At 45.4% G+C, this 17,151-nt stretch overlaps 2 protein-coding genes across 2 annotated transcripts in view; one reads left to right on the top strand and one right to left on the bottom strand.

The window, feature by feature from the left end:
- Positions 1 to 17,151, top strand: part of lipt2 (lipoyl(octanoyl) transferase 2) — a 447,804-nt gene that overhangs the window by 133,727 nt on the left and 296,926 nt on the right. The window lies entirely within an intron of this gene.
- The window catches only part of cog6 (component of oligomeric golgi complex 6), a 204,723-nt gene that overhangs the window by 3,133 nt on the left and 184,439 nt on the right, over positions 1 to 17,151 (bottom strand). The window contains 1 exon segment of the mRNA XM_022242307.2: positions 7,107 to 7,186. Within this exon segment, the coding sequence (XP_022097999.2) occupies positions 7,107 to 7,186 (80 nt within the window).

The raw sequence follows: 17,151 nt of genomic DNA, 5'->3' as shown, positions 1-17,151 counted from the left end.
GGCAGTTGGACTAATCATGCCCTGCCAAAGGTCGAGTATTGCACCAAGGTAAATTGGATTCTGTGATAAGATAGGTCTAGAGTTTTTGTGCCTGGTGAGTGAAGCCCAGAGGAATAGTTAAGCCATAGGTGAGGCAGGTAGACATTTTGGCCTTGTTCTGGGTTCCATCCACAGAGTAGTATGACATCCAGTTGGCAGATATGAGAAGTGATCACTTTTGTTGCCCAAGTGAAGGCCCAGGGGAGATTGACAGACTGAATGAGGCAGAAAATTTGAAGGTCCTCTCTGTCGTATGTAAATCGGAGGAACTTACAGTCTTGAGGATGTATCAGCATGTGGGGGTATACATCCTCCAGATTGATCAATATTGCTGAGGATGGGGTGGGGAAAGATTGTTACTGACCGTAGCCTCTCCGTGTGGATTTTTGTTGGGGGCAGATGAATTTGATCAGTGGCTTGAGATTGATGATCGGTTGCCATTTGCCTGGTTCCATTTTTGATCTGAGAAAGAAGGTTGACTGAAACCATCGGTCCTTACCGCTGGGTGGGGCATTTACGATTACTTGTCTGCATAGGAGAGCATCTATTCTTGGACTCCTTGTGGCGGGGGGGGGATGCAGTAAGACAAAGTATCGATTCGGACATAGGAATACTCATGAATTCTAGTGTGTATCCGAGAGTGATGGTGGTAAGTCCCTATCAGTCTGATGCGATATCCTGCCAGAACCCTGCAAAACACTGACAGTAAAGTTAGTTTGATATTGGACACCAGACATTACCACTACTTGGTACAGTGAATATCTGTTTTTTTACATTCCCTGTACAAATCTATGGGATGTCCACTGTGTTGAGGAAAAAATCCGACATTCGCTGTACAAACCTATGGGAATGTCCTATATCAAACTAACTTTTTGTAATTGCAAAAGACTGAAGATGGCCACCGACGGGTTTGGAGGCTGTGAGTGAACCTGTGAGTCACCAGTGCCATCCCCCGTAGGGACCGGGTTGTGCAAGGTGTTTCCCTGTGTCCACAGTGTTGCATGGTAGAAGCATGGAAGGAGGCCCGGAGACTGGTCATACTGGGCAACGGAGGACCAAAGGACTGAGAGGGGCTTGAGTTTGTAGGCTGTGAGGGAAGTTTGAAATGTCAGCATCTATGACTCACGGACTGGTTAGTGTTTGGAGGGAGGGACACTTGAAAACTCAACTTGCAGGTGGTGTCGATCCATTTCAACTCCATTTTCAGGTTATCCATGAAGTGGCCACTGAAGAAGTCTTTACTGTAGAGTGGGAGATCTTGAAGTCTAGATTAGATGCCCTAATAAATATTCATAGCCTCCAGAGTGTTTGATCTGGGCGTGGCGGTTGCTAGGGAAGAAATTCGTGAGAACTGTTTGGACGTAGCATGAAGGCCTTCATCCAGTGATCAGAGCGAGATTAGGAGAAAGGGGCGAGTTCCTCTTCATAGGCATATTGTCAAGGTATTTTGAGAGGAGTAGGAAGGCAGCACACTGGCAACCGTGACAACACTCTCTCCAGTTTTGTCATCATGCGGAAGGGAGTCTTGCAAGAGAGTCTGCCACTTTTCTACTGTAATTGTATCTTAAGTGGCCAGACTGCCTAGGCAAACAGGGTGTCAGCATATGAACAACAATGGGCAGCGTGTCTTGGAGATATGCAGGGACCAGCGTCTTTGTGTGACCAACACCTACTTCACTGGACGGCTCTCCCATAAGACCACCTGGCAGCACCCAAGATCATGGCACTGGCACGAACTCGACCAAATTCTCTGCAGCAGGAGCCTTCTCAAAAAAGTTCTCCACACGAGAGTGATTCATTCTGCTGATGGGGATACAGACCATTGTCTTGTCAGATGTAACCTTCAGATGTCTCTGAAGAAATTGCTGAAGTCAGAGCAGGTTGGTTGCAAGCAAATCAACCGGGGGAGGCAAAGGATCCAGAGAAAATCCATGTTTTCTTGAAGGCAATCAATGAGACAGACAGACAGGAGAGGGAGGATTATACCGTGTCTGTGCATGAACAGGCCCTGAAGTATTTTGATTCGATGACGTCCACTCGTTTGAATCTTACCAGGCCTAAAGCCACAAAGAATGTACAAAAGGAAATGAGGAAGCAAGCAAACCGGTACTGACTCAACCTTTGGCGCATGATCCCTGTTGGTCTTATGCAGCCAATACAATACATTTGCTGATACCTTACACTCCTACCTAGTCATTTTCCAATTAAACTCTTTTATCAAACTCAAATTGGCAAGCACCTGTAAGTTTTGGGAACTGAAACCCCTGATTGTTTTTTAATCATATTTTGAAAACTTACTTTTATAACGAGGAATGTAACTATCTTAAATGCTTTTTGCCCTCGTAACCACGTCACGTACAAGGTCTTTTTGTCTCTATGTCAATATATGTAGCATTTTTAACTATATGTACTTGGTATTTTTATACTTTTTGTGTTGGTTTCTAGTCATGGTGGTGGATTAGCCGTCTTTTATTTTCTGTTTCAGTGCAATTGCTTTATTATATCTGGTATTTGTAACAGCTTTCAACTTTGAAAAGGGTACTTCTACTTACCTACCAATGGTTTCCAAGGTGCATGTGCTCAAACAATACTACTGACAATAACAAGACCCAAGACATACATACCCAAACTGCATTGAGAATTCCATTGTGATAATGCCCCTTTTATTTTTTAAGTTTAATTAATAACAATGTAGCCTCATTCCTACCTCATCCTACCTAATGCCCATTCCATTCCGTCAAATTCCTATTCCCTATTAGTTGGACCATTGATAAAACTTAGTCTGCGTGCCATGGAATATGGGAGCTGAGGTTAGTGCACCCCACACTGACCTTTTTTCAAGGAATATTTCTTTGAAATGAGGGGGTGACCCTTTTATAAGAAATTGGTTTTAGGCTTCAAGTTAGTCATGTTAGCTGCATTTTGATTGGTCAAAGGATTTAGTCAATTATGAGGAGCAGGGTGATGTACTTTTTTAGTATTCAAGTCGATGAATCATATGCAGCGACCAAGTTTAGGTGGTATATAACACAAACATTTTATTGAAATATTAAGTCAGAACCGTGAGAGCCGAGGATTGCATCTGATGAGACAAGTATTCAGTACTTTAATTCTGTGAAATATTTGTATGTGTAAGAAAATAACTTAGGAAAGTGATTCATGTTGAAATGGGAGCATTTAGAAAACATCGTTTCACACGCGACTAACGTATGCTAGTACATACCACCCCATACACACACCCACAAGTACTTAACTTGAATACCTAATATGGATATTCCCTTATGTTTGCGTAGGAAAATTTGATGAGAATACCCACTTTTCAGACCTGTGAACACTATTTTAAGCTGGAGTTTTGTAGATGGTTTCCATCACTGTTCCTATTCCTTTGGCCATGGACAACCCCAACACTATTAATACACTTTATGATGTTCCCTACCACTAAAATAAATCTAACCCTCCTTTTCTGTGAGGGGGAAACCTTATGTGGATGTCAGCAAGTCCTTTTACTACATGCTCTATTTTGTATGAAAGGGATATATGCATTAGTAACTACAGGTAATTTGAGTGAAGTAAACTCTGACCCCACATCAGTGTGGGTCGGGTCTCCTAGTGATACTTACCCCTGCCCAGCCTACGCATACACATTTCCCATGTGCCTATTACAATTTGCTGAAAAGACTTGATTATGCATGCTGCCCCTTGACCCTCCACAATGCACTGCGATCCCACTGCCATGTTCATCCTTCTCTTCAAAGCAGAGAAAACCCCTAGAGCCAAAGTGGGGAAGGATGGGTGGGAAAGGCTGGGCAGGGGTAATTATCACTCAGAGACACGACCCACACTAATGTGGGGGAGGAGTCTCCTGCGTTCATATACCCCTGCCCAGCCTACATATGCAGAGTGGCACCGTACCCCGGAGGCAGGTTGGCGACGGGAGTGTACATGTAATTACTAAAAGAACAAAGGTGGGCGTCACTCAAGCGAACACTCACTAGAAGAAAGAAATGTCTATGATTAAGTATTCACCATCCGGCCTGGGACTGTGCTGGGCACTGTCCGGACCGCCAAGCGCAAGGTCGCTGTGCCAAGGGCTGTTTTGCTCTGCAGAACATCCTTCAGATAGCACTCGGTGAAGGTGGAGGGGGATCTTCAGCAAGCCGCCTGGCAGATTTCTGCTAGAGGAACTTCTCTGAAGTATGACCATGACGCCGAAGCGGCCTGAACATCGAGGGCCCTGACGTGAGATTGGGTCATCTCGTCATGTTGTACCTGCCAGTCTTGGTTCGTGAAGAAGATGGCCGAGACCGTCCATTGGGCAATAATGTCCTTTGACGCTGGACGAAAGGGTTTTGTTGTAGTGATGAAGAGCTGGGAATTAAGACTCTTGGCAATGCTTGGTCCTGGCAAGGTACCACTTGAGAGTGCAAACTGGACACCTTATCTTGTCAGAGTCATCTCCCGAAAGTGAGGCAATCTTGGGAAAGAATATGTTGAGAGGCCGCAAGGTAGGCGTCTTTGATAGTCACAAACTTGATGGCTGGGATAAGGCAAACCCCATGCGGCTCCCGGCGGATGTGACCTTCGGCAATCAATAGAGCATGCAGTTCGCTACCACGTCTCAATGTAATGACCGCAAGGAGGAACACCAGTTTGATGCTGAGATGGAGATTAGATGCATCAGAAAGTGGCTCAAAGGGGGACCGGCAAGAACGCGTAAGACGCTTCCAAGGTCCCAGCATAGAACGAGGCATTTGACATAAGGATGATCGACAAACATTCCTCAAGGAAGAAGGTGGATGGCAGCATTATCAGAGACCGTCAATCCATCGCCAAAGCCCGAGTGAACGGCTGCCAAGGCCGACCGGTAGTTGCGGACGGTGGCAATCTGGAGGCCCAAGTGGAACAGAAACAAGAAAAAGTCTGTGATGGAATGCACAGGAGCTTCAGTTGGAGAAACATCATGGTCAATGCACCATCTTGTAAAATGTTGTAGTCGGCTGCTGTAAATTTTACGAGTGGACAGTCATCGACCCCGGGCCGCCATGGACGCAGCATGTGCAGAAAGGCCTGACACTTGGAAGGATTGTTGGACAACGTCCAGCAAGTGAAGACCCCCCCAGTGCTGGACAGAGGACTCCTGACTTGGGTTGATGAAGAATGTCCTACCAACCTACCAGGAGTATTGTCAGTCTCGGAAACCACGGTTGGCAAGGCCAGAACGGGGCGATGAGGAGGACCCGACGTGGCCCTGTTCTATCTTTTACAGGATGCAGAGGATATTGAAGGAAAGACATACACCAGAAGGCCCGACCAGTCGAACTGTAGGGTGCCTGTGGCCCATGCCCGTGGGTGAGGGAACCTGGAGCAGAACTTCGAGAGATAGGTTTTGTTGGTGGAAGTGAAGAGGTTGATATGGGGATGCTCGATCCTCGCAAAGATATGGCTTACCACGTTCGGGTGAAGAATCCACCCTGTTGGTCGGATGGCACCCCAGAGAGTGTGACTGCTATGCTGTTGCTGGTTTCCGCTATGTGGATGGCTTGGAGGGTGATCTCTTGATTGTCCGTCCACGAGAAGAGGTGCCAAGCAAGGGCGCCGAGTTGAGGAAAGCGAGTGCCGCCCTGGCGGTTGATGTACATCACTAAATCCGTGTGAGAATAAAGGAGGAGATCTTCAAACAGGCCATCCGGATCCGGGGCAGTCACCAAGGGAGTGGAGATTGACTCAAGGCGGCTGGCTAAGATGGACAGCATCTCCGAGAGAGTGGACTGCCGTCATCAAACCCGCTGAAGAAATATCTTGCCTGGGTGTAGAGTGGGATTTCTTGCATTTCTTATGTGCGGTAATCCGGTCGTAGAACCGGAAGGAAGAACCTAAGAACCTGGAATGGGTGAATGGAGTAGTCATCAGTGATCAAGGGCATTGTTACGGTACCGCTCGCTCAGCCCGATCTTGTAGATAAAGGTCCGGGGTAGTGTTGCGGCAGAGCACGCTCAACCCTGGCCTATTCACTCCACTGGGTCTCTCCTCGCCGAGGCCGCTAATTGGATAACGCAAAACTGCACCACAAAAGAGCGGGGCAGCCCACCAGCTCCGCTGCCAGACCCATATAGCATTGGGCCGTCATTATTCGTATGCACGCACCACATAGAGAACAAAGGGCTGCCCAGCCCTGTTCAATAGCCATACTCAACACAATGCATCACGGTAAGTCACACCCAAACATGTATATGATTCACAGAAAAAAAGGGGCAAAAAAGAACAACAAAAAACACAGCATGCTAAGAATGAGATATGAAAATAAGCACTCTTACCAAAATACAAGAAATCACTCTTCGTTACAGGAATGAAGTCAATTCACAAACACCGGATCGCAGTGCATTGTGGAGGGTCAAGGGGCAGCATGCATAATCAAGTCTTTTCAGCGAATTAGGCACATTGGAAATCTGCATATGAACGATGGGCAAGGGTATGTGCACGTAGGAGACCATATAATTTGTACGGGAGTGCAATTCATTAAAAACAAAATCTGTGCTGAGAAACCTGATTTCTAGCCATAAAAAACCAGATAGTATTTGCCAATCTACACAGACCACTGGTAGCAAAGACTACAACATGACACACATTTTCAGATGCTGTTATTGGTAAAAAAAATATTTGGACACTTAAAAAAAATGAAACAGCTTCACTGCATGCGTCAAAACCCAATGTACAAAATGTATGAGGGAGACCCCATTGTGGGCAATGTTTTTTTGACAAAGGAATAATGCCAGGATTTTTTTCACCAGACATGACAAAGCCTATATTGGTTCCAATCACAACTGCAGAGAAAACATCCGGGAGCTGTGAAAAATTTCACTTTTTATACAAATGTATTTTCAGACATTACATTTACAACTATTTCAGGGATGGATTTGCACCAGGGAAATGTTAATTAATTTTGGATTTGGGGATTTTGTTGGGATTTTTGGGGGCACACACTGATTATACACCGAGTATACAGTGTTAAAATACATGTCGGGCATGGCAAAAAATACAAAATTAATTACACTTGAAAATATATTTACCTCAAGGCAGGACTGTTGATCAAGTGACACTGTGAGAGGACAAAACTGTCAGGGGATGATAGAAAAGTGTCAAACCGAACCTAGAAAGAAGGCATGCAAAATATCAAATATTAGGAGTGATCGAATGAATGAATGTATACTGTAATGTATACGTTAACACAGAGACAGAGCCACAGGTTCCAAAAGTACCTACTTGGTATACATTCGTGGCTTGTCATAGCAAAATGAGCTTGAAATCTGAATGGTCATTTTGCAGCTCCATGTACATTATAGAAATGCCATATTTTGAGGGGGTGGTTGATTTTTGGGTTTCAAGTGATCTACCCTTTGTCAACTGTAGTTACTTCAAATGTATGTAAAACCAGTATTCATCCAGTCATTAACTCACTGTCAGTTGATCATAGTACAATAACGATTTTTAATTAACTTTGTCAAAAGATAATTATCTTTAGAACAACAGATAACAGTTGCTATTTCTATTACTGAAGTTTAGATTATGGCACATTAAAACTAATACAAAGCTCCTATTCTGCATAATCCACAAATAAAAAATATCACTGCCTAAGTTCGTTTTGCATCTTTTCATTGCGTATCTTTTCTTATCAGAAAGATTTTGCTTCTACATCAAAAGAAACTTCACGTGTGTGATGAAGAACCAGATTGGCCACTCAGAAATCAATATCTTCCGAAAATCAAAACAAGAGAAATAAGAGGCAATTTCTGTCCACAAGCAACTTGGCCGATTTCGCAAGCACATGAGGTCAAATTTTGTGTTTGTGTTGGGTTGATGACATATTCAGAAAGGCACAATAGGCCTGCATGAAGCATGTGTGAGGATATATGTAAACTGGCATCGTTACAGCCCAAATGCATTAACACGAGAAATTTTGATGATGTGTAGAAAATGCACAATATTATTCATTAATCTCTAAGATGCATAAACCTAAAATCTCACTCTTAGCTGGTCAAAATAATTGTGAGATTTGTTCTGAAATGAAAGAGTACGAGACGTTGAAGGTGGATTGGAATGTAACTTGCGTGGCATACATGGGACAGTGCACTCGTGTTCACATGCAGTGGCAACAGACTATTCATACGCCACAGGAAATAATGTGGTCAGTACAGGAGTACCCAAACCTGTGAAACTTGGGCTGAATCGGTTGTTGGTCACTTCGCCCCATTTCCACTTCACTCCATCAGGTCAACTCAGACCTAAACCAACTTGGACCCATGCCAGCTCGGACCAATGCCAACTTGGACCTGTAACTAACTTGGACTCATGCCAACATGGACCCAACCAGAGTCAACTTGGACCCACCGAGTCTTATACTATTGTGGCAACTTTGTAATAATCAGTCTAGAGTATTACCACATACGGGAGCAGAATACAGCAATCTTTGTACAAATTCAACTTTAAATTAAATATATCCCCCCACCTGGGGGGGGGACGAGTCTATTACTGCATACCTACCAGATTACCAATACATATGCATTATTTCCTAGTCCATTACTTCCATTCGCTAAATTTTTGATCTCCGGCAGTGTGCCCTCACTCGCTCGACTCCCGCAAAGGAGGCGCCATGTTCTTCCTCTCTTTTGATGTGTAAAGTTTGCCGAGGCCGCGAGGGGAGGAGGGAGGGAGATTAGTCTTCTGGTAGGTATGCAGTAGTAGACTCGTCCCACTCTAGGTGGGGGAGAGTCTACTGCCTGCAACCTTTGCAGATTACCAATACATATGCGCCGAACCAGAGGACAGCGGGAAGGCGAGAGCGCACTGACAACCCTGAACCCCAGGAAGAGTCACGTACAGCCTGCAATGAACAAAAATGACAAATTAGTAAAGAACTGCATGAGGTAGGCACGAAGAACAACACACTATGAAAATGTCTTGAGTGCACCCACTTGGAGCTACTGAAATCCCGTCTTGAGCACGGCTAGTCCGTAAGAATGATCCCCCTGCAAAAAATCACAGAGATAACAAGAGGTAAATGTTGAGGGGGATTGCCAACTAGCGGCTTCACAAATGTCTGAAATCGGGACGCCTTTGAAATAATCCCATGAGGAAGAGACAGCCCGAACATCGTGAGCACGTAAGTGGTGTCGACATTGATCATCAGAAGCAGTGGGCCAGTCTGAATTTGCAAACCTAATAGTGGAACCACCCACATGGCAATAGTGTCTCTGGAAACTGCACGGTGAGGCTTAGTAGATGTAATGAGTAATTGAGTTATTTGCCTTCGGATGTCCTTAGTCCAGTGGAGATACCATTTGAGTGTCCGGATAGGACACCAGATTTTGTCGGAGGTAGATGAGGCTAATGACCGGATGGATGGGACGAAGATGTCCGGTGGTTGAAATGAAGGTATTTGGTTCTTGGTAAGAAAGCCAATCTCTGGAATTAGATGAACCCCGAGAGGTTCCCATCGAATATGGCCATCAGCAATGGACAGTGCTTTAATCTCGCAGCCTCATCGAGCAGTGACGACGGCCAAAAGGAAGGCCAGCTTCATAATCAAATGAAGTAGGGTAGCTTGTCCCGCTGGTTCAAAAGGCGGGTTAATCAAAAGTCGAAGGACACCCCCCAGATTCCATGAAGGAGTGAGTCGCCAGGTTGGGGGACATTCAATAAACATGCCTTGAAGAAGATGATGGATCACAGTGTTACTTGAATTGGGCATTGAAGATTAATAGAGATAGAGGATCCATCGCGAAACCCACCGTGGATAGCCGCCAAAAGCCGAACGGTAGAAGAACTCTGTTACAAGGGAAAGAGTTGCTTCAGTTGGATTCGCAGAATGTTGTCTACACCAGCAGTAGAAATGTCAAATGTGGCTGTCATAGATCTTTCTCGTTGACAGCTGTCTGCCTCTGGCAGCCAGGGCGGCAGCATCTTGAGAAAACCCTGCCTGCTGAAAGGATAGTTGGACAATATCCAACATGTTAGGTGTAGGCGAAGAGGATCTAGATGGAGATGGCGAGAGCCGGGTTGGAAAAGCAGGTCGTGGCCCTGAGGGAGCAACAGGGGAATGTCAACTAACAGCCTCACAATGCGGGGAAACCATGGCTGCCTCAGCCAGAATGGAGCGATGGGAAGAATTCGGCAATGCTCTATCTCTTCGACAGGACTCTTGGAATCAGCGAAATGGGGCGAAAGGCGTAGGCTAGGAGACCTTTCCAAGTCGCCCAAGCCTGAGGATGCGGAAATCGAGTGGAGAATGTTGGAAGTTGAGCATCCAGATGAGAGGCAAAAAGGTCCACATGTGGTCTGTCGGTTGCTTGAAAAAGAGCACGGACCACTTCTGGTTGAAGAGTCCATGCTGTCGGGCAAACCTTACTCCAGGAGAGAGCATCGACCAGATTGTTCTGTAACCCGGAATGTGCTCGGCAAGCACCAGGACAGAATGACAGATGGACCACTGAAGTAGCTCCCAGGCCAGCAAGCAAAGGGTAGACGAATGAGTGCCCCCTTGACAATTGATGTAGGTGACAGCCGTAGCATTGTCTGAACGAACTAGAACTGTCTTGTCTGTCAGGAGTGGCAGGAAGTGATGTACAGTATTGAAGATTGCCTGCAGCTCGAGAACGTTTATGTGGGAGTCTTGCATGGCTGGTTCTCACTGGCTGGAGATCTGATACGGAGGCAGACTGGCTCCCCACCCATAGGTCAAAGCGTCTGTAGTCAGTACCACGTCGTGACCTGGAGGGGCAAAGGGAAGGCCGGTGGTGAGATTAGTCTTGGACAACCACCACGTCAGGAGATGACTTAGAAAACTTGGAACTGGGACGAGGAGGTCCAGTGAGTCTGTGTGTGGTCTGAAGTGAGACAGGAGCCGTAGTTAGAAAGGTCTCATGTGGAGTCAGTACCAAGGGACAGGGTCAACAAGACTGGCCATGAGACCGAGAAGCTGAAGCCACACCCGAGCATTTATTCGTTGACCGACTTGAAACAGGGCAACACACTTTATCAGATCATCCACATGGGCATTAGTAGGAAAAACCATGCCGCGACAAAGATCAAAGAACAGCTCCGAGACGCATGGGCATCTATGACGGAGTTGTCCTTGACTTGTCATGATTGATTAGGAATCTTAGATGAGTTGTAAGAGCGCAAACCATCGCGATGGCCTCGATCCTTGATCGACCTAGGATTAACCAGTCGTCCAGGCATTTAAAGATGAGAACGTCAGAACGACGAAGATAAGTCCCCACTGCTTGCACCAGTCTGGTGAAGACTCTTGGTGAGGTGGAAAGCCTGAATGGGAGAGCGCAAAACTTGTAGGTTTGATCTCAATGTGATCGTTGGGATGAATAGGTTAGAGAAGATAAGCATCCTTGAGGACAATGGAGGATGCCCAAGCTGGAATGGAAATTGAGTGAAGAACTGTGCAGAGTGTCTCCATCCGGAAGTGCTTGGGACAAATGAATTGGTTGATAGGCCTTAGGTTGAGAATTGGTCTCCATTTCCCCATATCTTTCTTTGGAGTTAGAAAAAAGGTGGACCAGAAACCCTTACGGGCATGAAGCTCGAGAATTGGAACGATAGCCCGTTTCTGTAGCAGGTTTGCAATTTCCGACTCCAAAGCCTTGTGTTTGGACTGATTCACGGGGATTTGAGTTGGCTGCAGTACGGTGCTGGAAAGAGGGGCACTCGTGAACTCGAGTATCAAGAACCCATCCATCCAATGTTATTTCCCCCCAGAACCCTGTGAAAGTTAGAAGACGGCCGCCAACGGGTTCGAGATTGACGACCGAAGAAGGGGTGGAGTAGTCACCTACGCTGACCCCCGAAAGACCGCGGGGGGTGGCAGGCGACACCACGCTGGGCACTGCAGGCAGCTGGAGCCAAGTAGCGTGTCTGTTCCCAAGCAGGTTGCAAAGGTCGACGAGCATGCCTAGGAGGCCCCCCAGGATGGTGCATTAGAGGAGCGGAATGTTGTGGAAGTCTCAGGGAGCCAAATGAGAAACACGGGGTTGAGAGTCGGACGGCATACGAAAGGAGATCTTCCATGCCTTATCAATCCACTTGACCTCACTTTGAAGGAGAGAGGTAAACTGGCCCACAAAGATATCTTTATCAAACAGAGGGAGACTCTTGAGGGCAGAATTAATTGACTCGTGGGAAATAGTCATAGTGAGAACAGCCGATTCCCTACGAGAGGCAGTAGCTCGAAGAGATACTCTGGCAAACTGCTCAAGCCCCATAAGCAAGGAATCGTCAAGACAGTGAAAGGCCATTGTCACAAACCTAGGAGAAAAAAAAAAATACATGTTGAAAATAGTTCGCGGTACCCGCTGCTTCATTTGACTCGGACCGGCCAGCCGACCCCGGCAAGCTCGGTGGTCGAGTGGTTAAGACATCTGCACTAGTAAGCAGGAGGTCGTGGGTTCGAGTCCCACCTGAGTAAGCTTGTGAGGTTTTTTTTGGCAAGCTCTCGGACAAGCACTGAGCATACAGTGCTTATTAATATACGTTGGGTAAGGGCAAAACCTGTTATATAAAATTAACATCTCCCCAACGCAAAAAAAAAAAATACATCTTGAAAATAGTTCGCGGTACCCGCTGCTTCATTTGACTCGGACCGGCCAGCCAACCCCGGCAAGCTCGGTGGTCGAGTGGTTAAGACATCTGCACTAGTAAGCAGGAGGTCGTGGGTTCGAGTCCCACCCGAGTAAGCTTGTGAGGTTTTTTCGCAAGCTCTCGGACAAGCACTGAGCATACAGTGCTTATTAATATACGTTGGGTAAAGGCAAAACCTGTTATATAAGACTGCTGCGAGTTGCGAAGAAACGTGAAAGCGAACTCGCAATGCAGGTATCACACGGTCGTACCCCGATCCGACCAAAAGAAAGGAAATAGTAAAACTACACACTGTCCTATTTCCTGGGTTAGCAAGGACCGAAAATGCCGCACAACTGTTGTTACCAACCAAGCAATCCCGGGCCTGCAAATGGGCAAATTACTGTACTCGGAGCAGGGTTAGAAGGGTTCTGATAATTTCCCTGTCTAGAGCTTAATCTAATGCACAAGAAAGAGAAGCACAGCCAAAGAAATACAGGGAAATTTCTGGCGAAAACCAATTGAAATAGGAACAAAGAAACCAGAATAACAAGACCACCATTCTAAGATATTCTGCTTTTTTTTTTTTTTTAAATTAACAAAAGTCACAACTGTAGGCAAAGCTAATCAAGATATATACAAACAAGAAAAAACAAACAGAATATAAAAAGGCAAATGAATACAAATTCATTCTGAATTAAGAAATATATACAAGAACAAACAGCGCCACCTAGGCAAAGTCTGGAAGAGGTCAACACAAAATTAGGTCAAACAAAAAAACAGCCTGCCACCTTGCGCAAGGCTGAAAGGAACGGAAAAACACAAATAAATACAGGGGAAAAGGAACCCTCATTACCATTCACAAGCACGAGAATGAACACAAAAACAAGGTGATTGAGAAATGACACCAAAACCACAGGTAGCGAAGGAAAAACTCGGCCAATATTTGGAGCTGGACAAAAACACATCTGATAGAAATGGTGCTAAGAAAAACAGGAAGAACATGGCGACCGCCTTCACGGGAGTCGAGCGAGTGAGGGCACACTGCCGGTGATTGAGAATTTAGTGAATGGAAGTAATGGATTAGGAAATAATGCATATGTATTGGTAATCTGCATAAGTTGCAAGCAGTAAACTCTGGGGTTTACGTATCCAATGAAAAGTGTAAGTGATAATAATTTTTCAAAATTTCACATTCAATTTCGTCTCAGAATTTTATACAGTACCGGTTAAAAGTCAATCTAATGTCTGAGATTAGTCAAACATTTTCACATTCCAGTGGAAATAAACTTCATTGCCTATTCGGGCAACAGAAGACAGTACTCTAATTACTTCTGACATTTGTTGGTATGGTTAATGTCAGAAAGTTTCTAAAAAATCTATAGGATCTGTCAATCATTCAAACTCATTCATGGTGCTGCATGGGCCAATACACACGGAATTCCATTTGTAGGGATGTAGAGAAGTTCATTCAGCATCCCTCGACCGAAGTAAGATACGGACAAATGAAGACTTTTTTTTAAAGTTTGAATGAAATAATGAAAGGTTGAAAATAGTGCCACTTGGAACACTCTGGTAAAATCAATTACACAGAAACTGAACACTCCTTGGGTTGGGTCCCCGTTGACTCAAGGTGGGTCCGAGCTGGCATGGGTCCAAGTTGGTTGTAGGACCAAGTTGGTCATGGGTCCGAGTTGGCTTCGGGTTCGAGTTGGTTTCGGTCCAAGTTGACTCGAAACCGCCCCATGCCACTGTGTCCCTAACCACTTTGCTCCATTCCCACTTTGCCCTATCGATTATCGTTCATTCTGTTCTTTAGTAACAGAGGCAAATAAAATATCAACATTCAAGTACCCAAATAACGGTCGGCGAATCCAACTTGCAAAGTCCAAAACAATGCTTCCGATTTCCCAACCGACCCAACCGGCGAGACTAGTGCATTTTTATTGGCAACTTAGAAAAAACAAATTTAATATATAAGGAAAACAAATAAATAAATCATGTTGTCTTTTCTGTCTTCATAAATACTCAGAATGACATTTTCCTAATTATAACGTTGGTGTTTACTTGTTTTCCCAGTTACATTTGCAACATTTGAAAAGCAACTTCAGTTAATTTCACGAGTTCTCTTCGTGTTTCAATGTCACTGTGATAAAAACTCATGTGCAAAGTGCCGGTTCCCGCCACGCCAAACCCATGCAAAATAATGCCTGATGAAGTGTGGCAACCAGTCTATTTATGCCGCAGCGACGGTACATGTACATGACCTCACGCATCGAAAAAAAACCAAAAAACATTGATGTTGCAAGATTTCTTCAAGTTAATTCACAGAGCTTATTTACTTTCAGCTAACTTGCCGAAACAGTTAATAAAAAATTGATAAGAAATAACATCATAATGATGGTGCTCCAGTTCTCACATGACACACTATGGGTTAGATATTACTTTCAACCCAGTTTGACACCTGGGCTTGTCTACATTGTATCTAAAACTGTTTTCTTGGTATGTAATTTGAAAATACAACACTTGTTCTCCTTTAAAAAAATCCTGTGGAGCCACAAATCAAGAGATGAAAAAGAAATAGAGACTGTGGTTGTTATAGAGATTGTGGTTGTAGTGAACAACCATTGAGCATTGAGCTGTTTCACCTTTTGTGAAGCTTAAAATGAACAAGTGTGTGTAAAAATCCTTCATTTGAACCCCATCAGACCTAGACCTCAACAAATATAAAGCTTTTAGCAGTACACCATTAATGTGGAGTAACTTGACAAGTCATTGTGACATCACCTCAATTTATATCTGTAACAAAGCCCTGTCTTAGTATGTGCATGGCTTTAACCCAATTGGACCTATACTTCAGAAGACATGGAGCTGTAAATGTCCTTCGCCATGCAGAGTCTCCTGCATTCATATACCCATGCCCAGCCTACATATACAGAGTGGCAACGTACCCTGGAGGTGGGTTGGTGACAGGAGTATAGTACCTAGGAGAACAAAAGGCAGGCATCGCGAGAATGGACACTCACCAAGCAACTCTACTAAGGCTAGCTAACAGCCGCCCGGCCCTGAGCAGTGCTGGATATTGCCTGGACTGCTGACTGCAGGGTCACTCTGCCATGGGAAGTTTCGCTCTGCAGGACATCCTTCAGGTAGCATTCAGTGAAGGTGGAAGGAGATTTCCACTAAGCCGCCTGGCAGATTTCAACTACCCCTGTTAAGTATGACCAGGATGTAGAAGTGGCCCAAACATCATGATCCCTGATGTAAGCCCAAGTTATCTCATCATGCTGAACCGGCCAATCTTGATTAGCGAAGATAATAGCCGAGACCGTCCATCGGGCGATAGTGTCCTTAGACGCTGGATGAAAGGGTTTTGTCGTGGTGACGAAAAGTTTAGAGTCAGATTACATGCGACGTTTTGTTCTGGCAAGGTACCACTTGAGAGTCTGAACCAGAAACCATTTCTTGTCAGTGTCGTCTCCAGCAAGTGAGGTTACATTGGGAACCAATTTATCAGGAGGTCGGAAGGTAGGTGTCTGATTTTTAAGTCAGGAACCTGATGGATGGGATGAGACGAACCCTCTGAGGCTCCCAGCGGATGTGGCCATCGGCAATCCATAGGGCATGTGGCCCGCTACCCTATCTCGATGTGACAACCACCAGGAGGAATGCCAGTTTGATGCTGAGATGGAGGTCAGACGCGTTAGCTAACAGTTCAAAGGGGGACCAGCATGAATGCGTGGAACGTTTCCGAGATCCCAGGATAAGAGAAGGCATTTTACATGGGGCGCTCGACAAACATTTCTCAAAGATGGTGGACAGCATTGTCGAAGACAATCGATCCATCGATGAAGCCCGAGCGTACAGCCACCAAGACCGACTGACTGGGAATGATGGCAACCTGGAGGCCCGACTGAAACAGGTACATGAGAAAGTCTGCAACGGAGCTCACAGGAGCTTCGGTTGGAGAAATATCGTGGTCATCACACCATCTAGTAAAATGTTGTAGTCGGCTGTTGTAAATCTTGCGAGTGGACAGTCGTCGACCCCAGGCGCATAGAATTTACGACGATGTGAAGTTCGGTGAATTAAGGCACCTGAGACGTGGATACTGAATTGAATGGTGTGATCACTGGTCAGAGATAGAGGGGAGCCTGTCTGGAGATCGCGGTTGATTTTACATGCTCGAATTTCCCCAATGATGAAGTTTCAGATATTGGAGGGCTCGATAGGTCTGTGGGTAGGGTGATGACATCCACCGCAGGCATTATAAACAGAAGACAGATGGTCAGAATAAATCACAAATGGTACACTGTTTGTATCGCATTTTATTCACCAGGACAGCTCCATAAAATGGTGGAGCGATGCCTGGAGAGCAGATTTCTCTGTTTCCCACCTAGCTGGCCCCCGGCACGGGAGTCTCGGGTGCTAGCCGGCGGTCTGATGCATAGTGTAGTGGTAGGCCTATGAGCAATTGTTCAAGCCACG

This window comes from Acanthaster planci, linkage group LG14, assembly GCF_054643075.1.
Source record: "Acanthaster planci isolate LZ-2023a linkage group LG14, COTS_SCS, whole genome shotgun sequence".
NCBI lineage: Eukaryota > Metazoa > Echinodermata > Asteroidea > Valvatida > Acanthasteridae > Acanthaster > Acanthaster planci.
Note: the sequence above shows the minus strand (reverse complement) of the source record. Positions and strands in the feature narration are given on the sequence as shown.